At 37.0% G+C, this 14,721-nt stretch overlaps 1 protein-coding gene and 1 long non-coding RNA gene across 26 annotated transcripts in view; one reads left to right on the top strand and one right to left on the bottom strand.

The window, feature by feature from the left end:
- LOC137652539 (uncharacterized) overlaps positions 1 to 14,721 on the bottom strand; it is a 316,341-nt gene that overhangs the window by 286,446 nt on the left and 15,174 nt on the right. For 4 of the 25 annotated variants that reach the window (XR_011046340.1, XM_068386018.1, XM_068386011.1 and 1 more), the window contains exons 1-3: positions 12,530 to 12,656; positions 8,511 to 8,656; positions 330 to 407 (exon numbers count right to left, since the gene is read on the bottom strand). The exons of 3 other annotated variants lie outside the window; for them this stretch is intronic. Coding sequence is in view for 13 of the 22 variants with exons in the window: in XM_068386018.1 (XP_068242119.1) it covers positions 330 to 407; positions 8,511 to 8,513 (81 nt within the window). In the remaining 9 variants the exon portion in view is untranslated. Of the gene's footprint in view, positions 1 to 329; positions 408 to 8,510; positions 8,657 to 9,036; positions 9,155 to 12,398; positions 12,916 to 14,721 lie in introns of those variants that run through there. 18 more of the 25 variants (XR_011046337.1, XM_068386024.1, XM_068386014.1 and 15 more) reach the window with 17 other exon arrangements.
- The window catches only part of LOC137652545 (uncharacterized), a 213,348-nt gene that overhangs the window by 153,356 nt on the left and 45,271 nt on the right, over positions 1 to 14,721 (top strand). The gene's annotated exons all lie outside the window — the stretch shown is intronic.

Here is a 14,721-nt window from a genome sequence, read left to right on the forward strand (position 1 = left end):
GGTTATTTTTCTCCCAGCACATTTTGCAGTATATATTTTTTAAATTGCTCTAACAGCCTTAATTTTTATCATAGAGAGGTCAGGTTGGTCTCATTCTCTTGGAAAATGCCTGAATTTTCTCAAAAAATTATCAAAAATATGAAAAAGAAATTTCATAGCATTTTTTTGCAAGGACGTACCGGTACGTCCATGGGGGTAAAGGGATGGCTTTTGTGAAACGTACCTGTACGTCCTTTGGGGGTAAAAGGGTTAAAAATTAGTAAAAACAAAAATGCTTCAGCAAGATATTTTGCGTCTAAAGCATACCTACTGCTACACGTGGCACTCACCTTTAATCTGTAGTTGAAAAGATCCGATTCCTGGCATTTCCTGTCGGTTCCCTCTTTGACCGCTGATTTGCAGGGCACCTGTAAACAATACCAAATTAGTTACAGAACTTTATAAACAGTAAACTAATAAAATTCATATCAAAGTCATACGGACAAGTCTCTAAGTCTCCCCACATACAAAAAAAAAGTCACTAACTCAAAATAGTATATTCCACAGCAAACTCCAAAATAGGTTTAGTGTTTCAATAACATTACACAGGAGGTTACACAATGTGTATTTTGTAAATATCCAATAGCTAAATTTATAAACCATAGAGTCAATTATTACTCAATTATAATAGCTGAGGCCGGTGGATTGGGCAACTTGGCCAAAGGGAAGCCAGTAAAAAGAAAATCACTTAACCCTTTTTCCCCCAAAGGACGTACTGGTACGTTTCACAAAAGCCATCCCTTTACCCCCATGGACGTACCGGTATGTCCTTGCAAAAAAATGCTATAGAAATCTTTTTTTCATATTTTAGATAATTTTTTGAGAAAATTCAGGCATTTTCCAAGAGAATGAGACCAACCTGACCTCTCTATGACAAAAATTAAGGCTGTTAGAGCAATTTGAAAAAAAAATATACTGCAAAATGTGCTGGGAAAAAAATAACCCCTTGGGGGTTAAGGGTTGGAAATTTCCAAATAGCCTGTGGGTTAAAGGGTTAACAACTAAATTATAAACCTTTCAGTTTTGCAGTTAAAGGGAAAGATATGACTTTACTGAACTAAACAAGTTATGCAGGATACTCCCAATCTTGGGCATCCGGCATCTTGCACTAGAGCGGAGAAAAAACACCGGAAAACACAGCCAAAAAATCACAACAAGCGGAAGCGATGATGCTATGAAAAGGAGTGACGTAGTTGGCGTGGGTTGAGATGGTGGTAGTAGCATTCAGTGGTGGGTGTTGAACGGCACCTCGCTGTAAAGGGGATATCGAGGAGGAGATATCTAAATGGCGCGAGACCTCTGGTTGTGATTTATCACGCCCCAGTATTAGACCGACACCTTATATAGGTGAGCGAGCTGGGTTCAACCCTGGCATTCCTATGCAACTTTTTTCTCTGGTAATTCATCGCAGTTATATACCTTAGAAAGGATGTAAAAGGAGCATTTCACGGAGGGGCACAGGTCTCTCGCCCAGAAATATATTTTTCCTTCGTCAAAATCCCTTTTTTTACTTCGAACTACTCCGATGATAAGACTATTGCCTTATAGAACTTTTATCTTATTATTGGGTTGTTTACCAAGACTTAGAGTAAAATATTTTACTCTCTTAGGTTTGGACTAATGATCTTTCAGGAACAAAGAATAAAGTTGCGTCCACACAGGCAACAATAATTTGTGAGACGACTTCTCAAGATTAATCATTCCTTGTTGCTGTCAGTTTCTTCTGAGCCCTTAGTAAATGTCCTTTGAAAACAGTAGGACTTGAATTAAAAAAAGCAATGACACCTTGGTCCATATGCTCCAAATAATTATTATTATTATAATTATCATTATTACTAGTTAAGCTACAACCCTACTTGGAAAAGCAGGATACTATAAGCCCTGGGGAGCTAATAGCAAAAAAACAGCCCAGTGAGGAGAGGAAACAAGGAAATAATGAACAACTAAAATAAAATATTCTAAGAACAGTAACAACATTAAATAGATCTTGCATATACAAACTATAAAAAGTTAAAAAAATTAAGGGGAAGAGAAAAAAGATTGAATAGCATTACCGAGTCTACCCTGAAGCAAGAGAACTCTATTCCAAAACAGCGGAAGACTGGTACAGAGGCTATGGCAGTACCCAAGACTAAAGAACAATGGTTTGATTTTGGTGTGTCTTTCTCCTAGAAGAGATACTAAAGATAGCTAATGAGTCTCTTCTACCCTTACCAAGGGAAAATGGCCACTGAACAATTAACAGTGCAGGAGTTAACCCCCTGGAGAGAAGAATTGTTTGGTAATCTCAGTATTGTCAGGTGCATGAGGGCAGAGAAGAACGTGGAAAGAATAGGCCAGACTATCTGGTGTATTATGTACAGGGAAAGGAAAAATTAGCTGTAACCAGAGAGAGGGATCCACTCCTGTCTGGCTAGTCAATGGACTCAAGTGAGCAGGTGACCAGGAGTATTGTCCAGTGCTAAAACTTTTAAACAAACCCTTGGAAACATAACACTGTCAGACTTCTGGTAAAATAAAGGTGTATAAAGCAATCTAAATGAAAATAATGGCATGTCACTCGAGCCTTCTTGTTAAATCTCTAGATGACAGGCAGTTGTCTCTTACACTATACCCCCTGGATCCTCTGCCTGATACACCAGCAAGGGTTTCAGCTGTAAGAATCAAGTCAATCTCTCCTTATTTAGTTAAGGCTTGGCATATGAAGCCAAAATAACCAGGTCTCATCCACATTAAAAACCTGCTCGTCAAGGTAACCACCTTTCCTTAATAATATAAGTCAGCACAATAGCATACAGTAGGTTCTCTGTTTACAACAGTTTCGTCTTGCGATGCTTAGCGGATATGACGTCTCTCCCAGAAGACAGGAAGAAAATGTGTTTCAACCTCCACTGATTACATCAGCTATACAAATGGCTGGAATAGTTTTCATAAATGTGATATTTATATAAACAGTACTTAACCCTTTTACCTCCAGGCTATTTGGAAATTTCCAACCCTTAACCCCCAGGGGGTTATTTTTTTCCCAGCACATTTTGCAGTATATTTTTTTTTAATTGCTCTAACGGCCTTAATTTTTGTCATAGAGAGGTCAGGTTGGTCTCATTCTCTTGGAAAATGCCTGAATTTTCTCGAAAAATTATCAAAAATATGAAAAAAAAAATCTATAGCATTTTTTTTCAAGGACTTACCGGTACGTCCATGGGGGGTAAAGGGATGGCTTTTGTGAAACGTACCAGTACGTCCTTTGGGGGTAAAGGGATGGCTTTTGTGAAACGTACCAGTACGTCCTTTGGGGGTAAAGGGGTTAAATAGTTAACCCCTTCCTGAGTGAGCATACGTTCACATGGTGAAAAGGTTTGTATATCACTATGATCATCAAAGCTGTACTAGTCGGGGACACCCCTACTTGGTTGGTTTGGTGTGAGCAATCACACAAAAATCTCACATGCTCACCTATACCGCAGTGGCCAGCATGGTGAAGACAACTGGCAAAACTCATTGATATGTGCGAGGCCTTTGTCATGCAGTGGACTAAAAACAGCGGCATTTGTTGTTGTCGTTAATAGCTAATAAAAGCAATGTTAAGAAATGTCACAGGAAATACAATTACAGTAAAGGCAAAACTTAAGAGGCAAATGTCAAAAGCATCAACTGCATTATTACAGGTACAAAGTGCCTAAATGGGGAAATCTATGACGTGTTAGTCAAAAATTCTATCTCATACTTTTAAGATTTTGACAATTGCCCCTCGTCCCAAATACAGTACGTGACAATTCTTTTGCATTTCAGCAACACGCACTTGTGACAAATACCAATTTTCACTGTTAATATTACAGGTAGTAGGTAGGCCAAGGCACTAGCCACCCGTTCATACTAACTAGAGTTATAGGGTCCTTTGATTGGCCGGCAGTACTACATTGAATCTCGTTCTGGTTACGGTTCAGTTTTCCTTTGCCGACACATCCACCGAATAGCCTGGCATATTCTTTCCACAGTCTCCTCTGTACTCATACACATGACAACACTTAAGCTAAACAAACAATTCTTCTTTGCTCAAAGGGTTAATTTCTGTTTTGTTATTGTTCAGTAGCTAATTTCCACTTACTAAGGGTAGAAGAGAAAGGAGCTCTTCTAGGCCACTCCAAAATCAAACCATTCTTCTCTAGTCTTGGGTAGTGCCATAACCTCTGTACCATGGTCTTTCACTGCCTTTGATTAGAGTTCTCTTGCTTTAGGGAACACTCGGACACACCATTCTATCTGTTTCCTTATTTCCTTTCTCTATTGGGCTATTTTCCTTATTGGAACCTTTGGGCTTATAACATCCTACTTTTCCAGCTGGGGTTCTAGCTTAGCTAGTAATAGTAATATTAACCCTTTTACCCCCAGGCTATTTGGAACTTTCCAACCCTTAACCCCCAGGGGGGTATTTTTTTCCCAGCACATTTAGCAGTATATTTTTTTTAAATTGCTCTAACAGCCCTAATTTTTGTCAGAGAGGGGTCAGGTTGGTCTCATTCTCTTGGAAAATGCCTGAATTTTCTCAAAAAATTATCAAAAATATGAAAAAAAAAAAATTTATAGCATTTTTTTGCAAGGACGTACCGGTACGTCCATGGGGGTAAAGGGATGGCTTTTGTGAAATGTAACAGTACGTCCTTTGGGGGTAAAAGGGTTAATAAAAGAGAAATCCTACACATTGCCTTACACATTCATTGGTATGCTTTAATTATACACATGAACTTGTCACAAATAAAGTTTCAAAGTTGAACCTAAACATCAAAATTTCTACGAGCAAGAATCCACTCCAGTATACCATCTATATCAGCTGGACAAGGGAGGCATTGTGGACTGTTTTCTAGTTCTTCTTATGGTACTCCTTGAATTCTCACAGAAAATCAATAAATAGCTCTTTCCAGGGATCAATTGAATGAACTGACTCTGGTCTCTATATAACATAAAACTATAACATGATTCATAAAAATAATTTACCTTTCAAAAAGCCATGATAAAAGTTTTATCTTTTTAATTTCCCAATTACAAAAAATATATCCCATGAGGTTGCAGATATACCTTCATCCCTTGCCCAAGATCTCAGAAATGAACTATACTATTATTATTAGCTAAGCTAAAACCCTAGTTGGAAAAAGCAGGATGCTATAAGCCCTGGGGTTGAACAGGGGAAAAATAGCTCAGTGAGGATAGGAAACAAGGAAATAAATAAACTATAAATGAAGTCATGAATACTTAAAATAAAATATCTCAAGATCAGTGTCATCAAAATAGATCTTTCATATATAAGCTATTAAAACTTAAAAAAATAAGAGGAAGAGAAATAAGATAAAATAGTGTGCCTGAGAGCACCCTCAAGCAAGAGAATATAACAACAAGAAGGCTTGGACTACTATAAAGAAACTGAACACTGAACAGAACACTTGAACAAGAGTACCTGCCATAACACCAGACAAAGCAGCAAACCAGCTACTATTCAACAAGGGTAGCTGCCATGACACCCAGCAGAGCAGCCAACCAGCTACTACCCAACAAGGGTAGCTGCCATGACACCCAACAGAGCAGCAAACCAGCTACTACTCCACAAGAGTAGCTGCCATGACACCCAACAGAGCAGCAAACCAGCTACTACTCAACAAGAGTACCTGCCATGACACCAGACAGAGCAGCAAACCAGCTACTACTCGACAAGAGTAGCTGCCATGACACCCGACAAGAGCAGCAAACCAGCAGCTACGACTCCACAAGAGTAGCTGCCATGACACCCAACAGAGCAGCAAACCAGCTACTACTCAACAAGAGTAGCTGCCGTGACACCCGACAGAGCAGCAAACCAGCTACTACTCAACAAGAGTAGCTGCCGTGACACCCAACAGAGCAGCAAACCAGCTACGACTCAACAAGAGTAGCTGCCGTGACACCCAACAGAGCAGCAAACCAGCTACGACTCAACAAGAGTAGCTGCCGTGACACCCAACAGAGCAGCAAACCAGCTACGACTCAACAAGAGTAGCTGCCGTGACACCCAACAGAGCAGCAAACCAGATATGACTCAACAAGAGTAGCTGCCGTGACACCCAACAGAGCAGCAAACCAGCTACGACTCAACAAGAGTACCTGCCGTGACACCCGACAGAGCAGTAAATCAGCTACTACAACATAAACCGCCCAACAAAGAACGAGTGTACCTCAAGAAAACGATGCATGAAATGGACCACATCAGGTGAGAAAGGGATTAACAAGTTCTCTTGCTTGAGGGTACACTCGGGCACACTATTCTATCTAATTTCTCTTCTTGTTTTGTTAAAGTATTTGTAGTTTAAATAGGAATTACTCATTTAAATGTTGTTACGGTCCTTAAAATATTTCATTTTTCCTTTCCTCGCTTGGCTATATTCCCTGTTGGGGCCCCCAGGCTTAAAGCATTCTGCTTTCCCAACTAAGGTTGTAGCTTAGCAATTAATAATAATAATCTGAAACTAATACCACTTCCCTCTCGCACAAGGTTGCTGTGACATCACAGCAGGAACATAATGACTGAGCTGTTGTAAGAATTGTAAATTGATGATTTGTTCACTAACCAAACAAACAACCTAAGAATTAAATAGCAGCAGCTATGAATACAAATAGTATCAGTGTTGATGTAGTAGCATGTGCCCTGGGACACTGCCACATGCATTAATGATAATCAACCAATCAGTTGTCTTAATGTGGTAGCCATTTTCATTATTGATAATCTTCTTGCTTGAAAAGGAAAAGGGTGATCACACTTGAAGTCTGCAACCTCACCATCCTTGTGAGCTAAGGATGGGGAGTTTGAGGGAGCCTAAAGGTCTACCTTGTGAGTTATCAGCCGCCATTCCCTGGCTCTGCCTGGTCCTAGCTTGGGAGGAGAGGGGGCTTGGAATGCTGATCACATTCATATATGGTCAGTCTCTATGGCATTGTCACTGACCATTGCCTCTGCCACTGACAAGTAGCCTTTAGAACTCTAATTGTTTTTAAGCAAGACCCTATGATAAATACAGGACTGTCAGACAATTTCTAACAGTATTCAACTGGTCTGGTAAAAATAAATGTTCCTGTGAAGACAAATAATTTGACATTTATCATATATACACATGACTGGTAAATTTAACATTGGGGACACGGATGTGTCATGTAAAAATATCTAGATTTTTCAGTCTCTTATTCACAGTAAACCTTTAATACATAAAACATTTCTTTGAAACATTTACTACGGTTTAAGCCGACATAATTTGAGCTCAGTTTGATAAGAGTTCTGATCTGTGATTTCAACGCCTTACTGTTGTTACAGGCATCAAATTCCGAAGTATGCCAGTAGTGTTCAAATATCTGATCTAAAGAGTTCATTTGGTGATTGATTGACTGATTTCAAGTTTTCAGGCATCCTGACATCTAAGGTCATTGACGCCGGTCATTTGGCGAACTATTCACATTCAAGAACACTATGATGTTTAACTAGTTGAAATTACTCTATTCTAATATTGAAAGTTATAAAATGCAAAAGCAAAAAGTAAGGAAATAAGGTCATTTAACCCTTTTACCCCCAAAGGACGTACTGGTACGTTTCACAAAACTCATCCCTTTACCCCTATGGACGTACCGGTACGTCCTTGCAAAAAAAATGCTATTTAAATTTTTTTTTTTAGCATATTTTTGATAATTTTTTGAGAAACTTCAGGCATTTTCCAAGAGAATGAGATCAACCTGACCTCTCTATGACAAAAATTAAAGCTGTTAGAGCAATTTGAAAAAAACTATACTGCAAAATGTTTGAAAAAAAATAACCCCTTGGGGGTTAAGGGTTGGAAATTTCCAAATATCCTGGGGGTAAAAGGGTTAATGGAAAAAACAACAGGAAAAAATAGGATTCTTTTGGACACATTAAAAGAAATTGGAAGAAACTAAACAATGTTGAATTTAAATTTGACTTAAGTTTTTTGTACCTCATTTAAGGTTTATGATTGATTGAAGGAGGAGGAGGAGGAGGAGGAGGAGGAGGACGAGAGAGAGAGAGAGAGAGAGAGAGAGAGAGAGAGAGAGAGAGAGAGAGAGAGAGAGAGAGAGAGAGAGAGAATTTTTTCTTCTAATAATTAGTTCAAATATGATTTACTGTGCATTAACGATGTGGATAATTTTCCATGATCAGACCTCTAACCCAGGTACTATAGTCCATTTCTTTTAGCGAGGCATATTTGCACCGACTGGCGGCGGTGCCCTTTTAGCTCGGAAAAGTTTCCTGGTCGCTGATCGGTTAGAATGATCTTGTCCAACCAACCAGCGATCAGGAAACTTTTCCGAGCTAAAAGGGCACCGCTGCGAGTCGGTGCAAATATGCATCGCTAAAAGAAATGGACTATAGCTTCCTCCTTTGTTACTTTTTAAAAGGGGCATTTTTTAATATTAAATAGATAATAATCCTCGTCTCTTACCATGGAATTGATAACTGTAATCCTAGAGAACTTGGTTTTTGCATTTAAGTCATGCGGTTTCTTGGTGCGTTCTCTATAACTGTAGTGTACTTGCTGTTCAAACTTGCGGTTCAGTAGCTCAATTTACTTCAGCAAACTTTCATGATCTGAAAAAAGATAATTCATGGATAAGCATGTCATGAAATACTTCTGGAAACAAGTAAAATCTATTGAATTATAAAAAAGAAAGCAATGATAAGAAAAAAAAAAGTCAGTGCAGTAAGCCAGTCTTTGTACATAAGTTTTCCAATGACTAACACTGGAAGGTTATTCACCAATAATAAGATTATACATTAAAAGCATTGATGGCCACTCATAGGACTGCTAACACAGAACTCGTGTAACATTTGTGTCAAATTTGTTGATGTATATACATAATATCCCCAGAATATAGTCATCATCATCTCCTCCTACGCCTATTGACGCAAAGGGCCTCGGTTAGATTTCGCCAGTCGTCTCTATTTTGACCTTTTAAATCAATACTTACCCATTCATCATCTCCCACTTCATGCTTCCTAGTCCTCAGCCATGTAGGCCTGGGTCTTCCCACTCTTCTTGGGGAGTGCCCGAATATTAATATGGAAGCCATTTTAGTACTTGCTTTCCTGTAAATATCAAAAACAAATCTTCTATTATTTCTATGCACTAAAACATCTAAAAATGGCAATTTACAATTATTCTCTTCTTCAATAGTGAATTTTATGGAGTATACTAAACTATTTAACTTTTCCAAAAAAATATTTAGATTCTCATATGTAGGCCAAACCCAAAAAATATCGTCAACATAACGAAACCAAAAAACCCCTTTAGGCAAAATCGCTGGTTACAATTTAACTTCGAAAAATTCCATGTAAAGGTTACTGAGTACTGGGGATAGGGAATTACCCATTGCCATTCCAAACTTTTGCAGGTAGTACTTTACATTAAAAATAAATTTACAGTCTTTAACAGATAATCTTATCAATTCACTGATTGGAATAAACATGATAACCCTGATTTTGTCAAGTAAACCTTTACAAGATCATGCTTATAGTGCACTAGGTTATGGTTTAAGTTTTTCTTTCTCTCCGGAAATACCCTGATTAGTAGACGATCGGTATTATTACTTTAAGTGTGCATGTGAAACCATCTTGTCGTACTCATTTCTAGAGCCTGTCGTTCTTTAAAGGCCATTTTTGTCATCTTGTTTCTAAAAGAAAAGGCTTAATTGCATCTGAGTGTTTATTCTTATCTTATGGGTAGACAGACCATATTTATATTGCAAGGTCATCAGATGAATACAGTTAGAACAGAGTAAAGTTGCCTTCCCATAAGCGCAAACTGCCGATCGGAAACACGAAATACAGACTATCCACCCTACGGATATAACTCATTTTCATCAGAGACTTTTCTTGTCCATAAAACACAATTTCAGTTCCTTGAATATGTCAAATTACTGACCCTAACTATGTTCACTGACCTCTGACACAAACTTGGTGCACGAGTCATAATAATCATGCTTAGATAGCTCCTTCTCGCTGTTCTGTTTTGGTTCGATGCACGCCTCTCTCTCTCCCCCCAGTATCAACTACATTACAAGATCTCTAGACAAAAACTAATAAAAACTAGAGGGGCACTCAGTAGAGCGCATACCTCCGCCGTGGTATCTTATTCCTCGACCTTCATATGTATTAAATGACATGGACTTTCATACACTCAATTATGAGGCAAGTTTAAAGTCCCTGTGACAACGACGTCCAAACTCATGGCTGATTACGTGTATTGGACCTTTTGCTTGATTGTAACCTTGACCTTAGAAAATTTAATCCTTTCCAGCTTTTTACGTAACATGTAATCCCTGCAAGTTTCATTACTCTACGATTAAAATTGTAGCCAGGGAACTGTTAACAGATAAACAAACAAACAGGGGATAAAACATAACCTCCTTCCAACTTTGTTGGCAGAGGTAATTAACTACTAAGGAGACATTCTGGTCAATATTTCAAGTTCTTATCAGCAACGTTTGGAATCAAAACCTAGAACTCCATGTACATACTATAGAGTATTAAGCCTAGATTAGATACCTGTTTCCTCCAGGGTGACCAGACTTAGAAAACTGAAATAAGGGATACTTAAATTGGAGAGGTAGTTGAACAACATAGGCACACAACTTTCATAAAGTTACACCCGCAGAGACTCGGCTACATTCGTTACATATATCGAGGCATCAGAATATTGCAATCAAGCATGTTTTATAGTTTTAAAGGATTTTACTTTATGATGAAAGCCTTTCCATAATCCTTATAAAAATATTTTTAAAAATTTCACTAAAATAAATATTTTTTCAGATCTTTAAAATACTGTATGGGACCCAAAAAGGATTGATAGGGAACACAGGACGAACTTCATAATTATGGTACAATCCTCTCTAATACAGGATGCCTGGTTACCCTGCGGTATCACGCAAGAGACAACATTTGTATCGGGAATGACATTGCATGGGTCATATTCACAAAATTTGGCCTCTATAGTCTAGCAATGAGAATTGAAGGTCATTTAAACCATTATTTGTTTTTTGCCAGGAACATATAAAAGGAATGAAATAACCGAGCTTCCGCAACCCTAAGAGGAAGACCTAAAAAAAATAATAGGTTCATTTTTATTAAATGAAACAAATTTAGAAAATACAAAATGAATATTATACCTGATGTAGACAAAAAGACAAAGCAGCGTAAAAGAAAGTAAATTCAAAATAGTTAGATTATAGTACGAGCTATTGTAGAGGCTATGCCTCCTCCCTGAACTCGAAGAGAATGGAGAGCAAGAATGAAGGAAATAGGAGCAGGGATACGGCAGAAGACTTGAAAGTAGGAGCAGATAAGGAATGGGGGTAAATTTACAGCTTAAACTATGGCTGGTTTAGGGATAAAGAAATAGCATGGAATCCACAATAACAAGTAAAGTACAGGGAAGCAAAACCTATTATAACCTCAACCACCTAACCAGTATAGAGTAACTGTAATCCCAACTTATTTTCTGGGTAGGCTTTGCCCACCTATACCAAGTTAAGCTTTGGTATTAGTCAAATTACCCTATTCAGGTACCATATGACCACACTAAAGGTAAAATTCATCAATAAACTATTTAGGTAATTACAATAGGATTAGGGTTGCGATGGCCGATGGAGTAACGTCGCTGACTGGTGAATGCCAGACTGGGGTTTGCATCCCGCTCAAACTCGTTAGTTCCTTTGGTCGCTGCAACCTCACCGCCCTTATGAGCTAAGGATGGGGGGGTTTGGGGAGCCTCTAGGTTTAATTGCTATGTCATCAGCAGCCATTGCCTGGCCCCCTTCGTCTTACCTTGGGCGAAGTTCGTATGTATATATGGTCAGTCTCTAGTCTAGGGCAATGTCACTGTCCCTTGCCTCTGCCATTCATGAGCGGCCTTTAAACCTTTAAACCTTTACTGTGCATAACCCATTCAGAATCACACTTCGGAAACCTTAAGTAATGATAATACCAAGACTACAATAAACTGCTACTACAATTACGAAAAATAAGTCACAAAGGTTATTTTAGATATGAAAATATCGTAGGTTGAATAAATCTACTTTCAAATGGTTTCTCTTACTTCATAAATATAATCGAGGCCATAGCATGAGCAGTTTAAATCTACGGTAGTGTGGCCAAAGAGATGACAGGTGGCCATGTTGGCCAGTCGAGTTACACAAATTATCTATACACAGCCGAGTAATTACATTTACAATGGCAATCTTCTGAGATGGCCTTAGCTTACACCAGCCATCGGTAAAAACACAACAGACACTTTTAAATGTCACAATCGTAGACAAATGCCGTACCTACTTACCAAGAGACTGATTCTCGATTAGTCTTGTCTTTGCCAGCAAATACCAAATAATACGTCTTAGACAGTACACCGAGATGTTAGTTTATCATTTGGGTGTTTAAAAACATAATTAATTGCGTGAAAATACTTACAATAAGCTAATTGTAGCAGGAGAGACAAGGTTTTCTTGAACGAAACTTGCCGCACAATATTACCACAAATTAGGTCACGTGACTTTGTTTACATTTTTGTCAACGTTCCAACAGCCTTGCGAGCCACGAAGGGAACGCTATTTTAAACCGTTCCAACAGACTTGCGAGCCACGAAGGGAACTGTATTTTAAACCAAGGTCTATAGACCTTGTTTTAAACCATTTATCTATCATATACTTTCGTAAATCACAATTATATATTAAAAATATCTTTAATATATCATATTAGTTTCCCTGAACGAAACTTGCCGCACAATATCACCACAAATTAGGTCACGTGACTTTGTTTACATTTTTGTCAACGTTCCAACAGACTTGCGAGCCACGAAGGGAACTGTATTTTAAACCAAGGTCTATAGACCTTGTTTTAAACCATTTATCTATCATATACTTTCGTAAATCACAATGATATATTACAAATATCTTTAATATATCATATTTCATCCAATTAATATTAAATTTGTCGTTACAGCTTCAATATTATCCTTTCATTCTGACGTATAAAACACTGGATTTCAATTGTAAATGAATGGCATGGCCTTCAAATTTAATATAATTAATTACCAACGAATTTTCAGTAATGTAAAATGCTGTCTAGATTAAAATTTAAATTCACATTATTTCACAGCACGTAGTAGGTTGGCCAAGGTACCTGCCACCCGTCGAGATACTAGTACTAGAGTGCTACTGGGACTTTGACTAACCAGATTAATATTATTATTATTATTATTATTATTATTATTATTATTATTGGCTAAGCTACAACTGTAGTTGGAAAAGCAGGATGCTATAAGCCCAGGGGCTCCAACAGGAAAAAATAGCTCAGTGAGGAAAGGAAAGGAATAAACTAAAAGAGAAGTAATGAATTGAAATAAAATACTTAGAACAGTAAAAAAATATAAAAGACATTTCTTGTATAAACTAAAAACTTAAGAAAAAAATAAGAGGAAAAGAAATAAGGTAGAATAGTGTGTCCGAGTGTATCCTCAAGCAAGAGAAATCTAATCCAAGACGGGGTTCCCTTGCTTGAAGGTACACACGAGCACACTATTCTATCTATTTCATTATTTCCTTTCCTCACTTGGCTTTTTTCCCTGTTGGAGCCCCTGGGCTTATAGCATCCTGCTTTTCCAACTAGGGTTGTTGCTTAGCATTTAATAATAATAATAATAATAATAATAATACGGGACGAATATATTAAAATAAGTAAATTATTTTTATCTGGAGTAATATATTCAATTCTTAATATATATATATATATATATATATATATATATATATATATATATATATATATATATATATATATATAAATTGATAATACAAATATATTAGAAGAGACTGATGCCAACTTTTCTCTTGGCAAGGATCCTTCATTAAAAGAAAAAACTATTGTCTGAGCTTTAAAATTCTTCCATATAAAATATATATTTTGTAAAATAGTATTACAAAATACAATTATATTTAAGAAATAGAGTGCATTGGATCCAATTAATGTTTTATTTGACTGTAAAATTAGAAATATTGAAGGGTTTTCAGTCATCTAGTTTGGTAACGTGGCAAAAAATGAATTTTGTGTTATGGCTTATAAAACATTAATATACCATTTTAATGGCAATTTTAAGTCTTAGAATTTAATACAGTTAATCATTAAAGGATATTCCATCCTAGAGATAGCTATATATAGATGAAAACCTTAAAAATAGAGATTTATTATTAGCAGACGAATTTATTTAGGGAAACTAAACTAAATTAAGAAAACAATATCTTATAAATTGGCCCATTCTATCATGTAAATTTCGGCTTCAATTTTGATACTACTGTTCCTGTATTCTATTAAATGATTTATATATATTTATTATTCATTAGAGGCTCGTAATTTCAAGAAATTCATGGACACGGCGATGGTATGGACACCTATTGGCAGTAGAAGTAACTATTTATGTAGACATATATTAGATACTATCTTGCAACTTTGTATATCCAAAAGAAGGTATTTTGTGCAAAACATGGACTATTGTATCATTGCAATAGGAGACGAATATATTAAAAAATAAAATTACTTTTATTTGGTGTTATAATATATACAATTGTGAAGATAAATACTGAGAAAAAAACTAAAATAGAAAATTT

This window comes from Palaemon carinicauda, chromosome 13, assembly GCF_036898095.1.
Source record: "Palaemon carinicauda isolate YSFRI2023 chromosome 13, ASM3689809v2, whole genome shotgun sequence".
In the NCBI taxonomy this organism is placed as follows: Eukaryota; Metazoa; Arthropoda; class Malacostraca; order Decapoda; family Palaemonidae; genus Palaemon; species Palaemon carinicauda.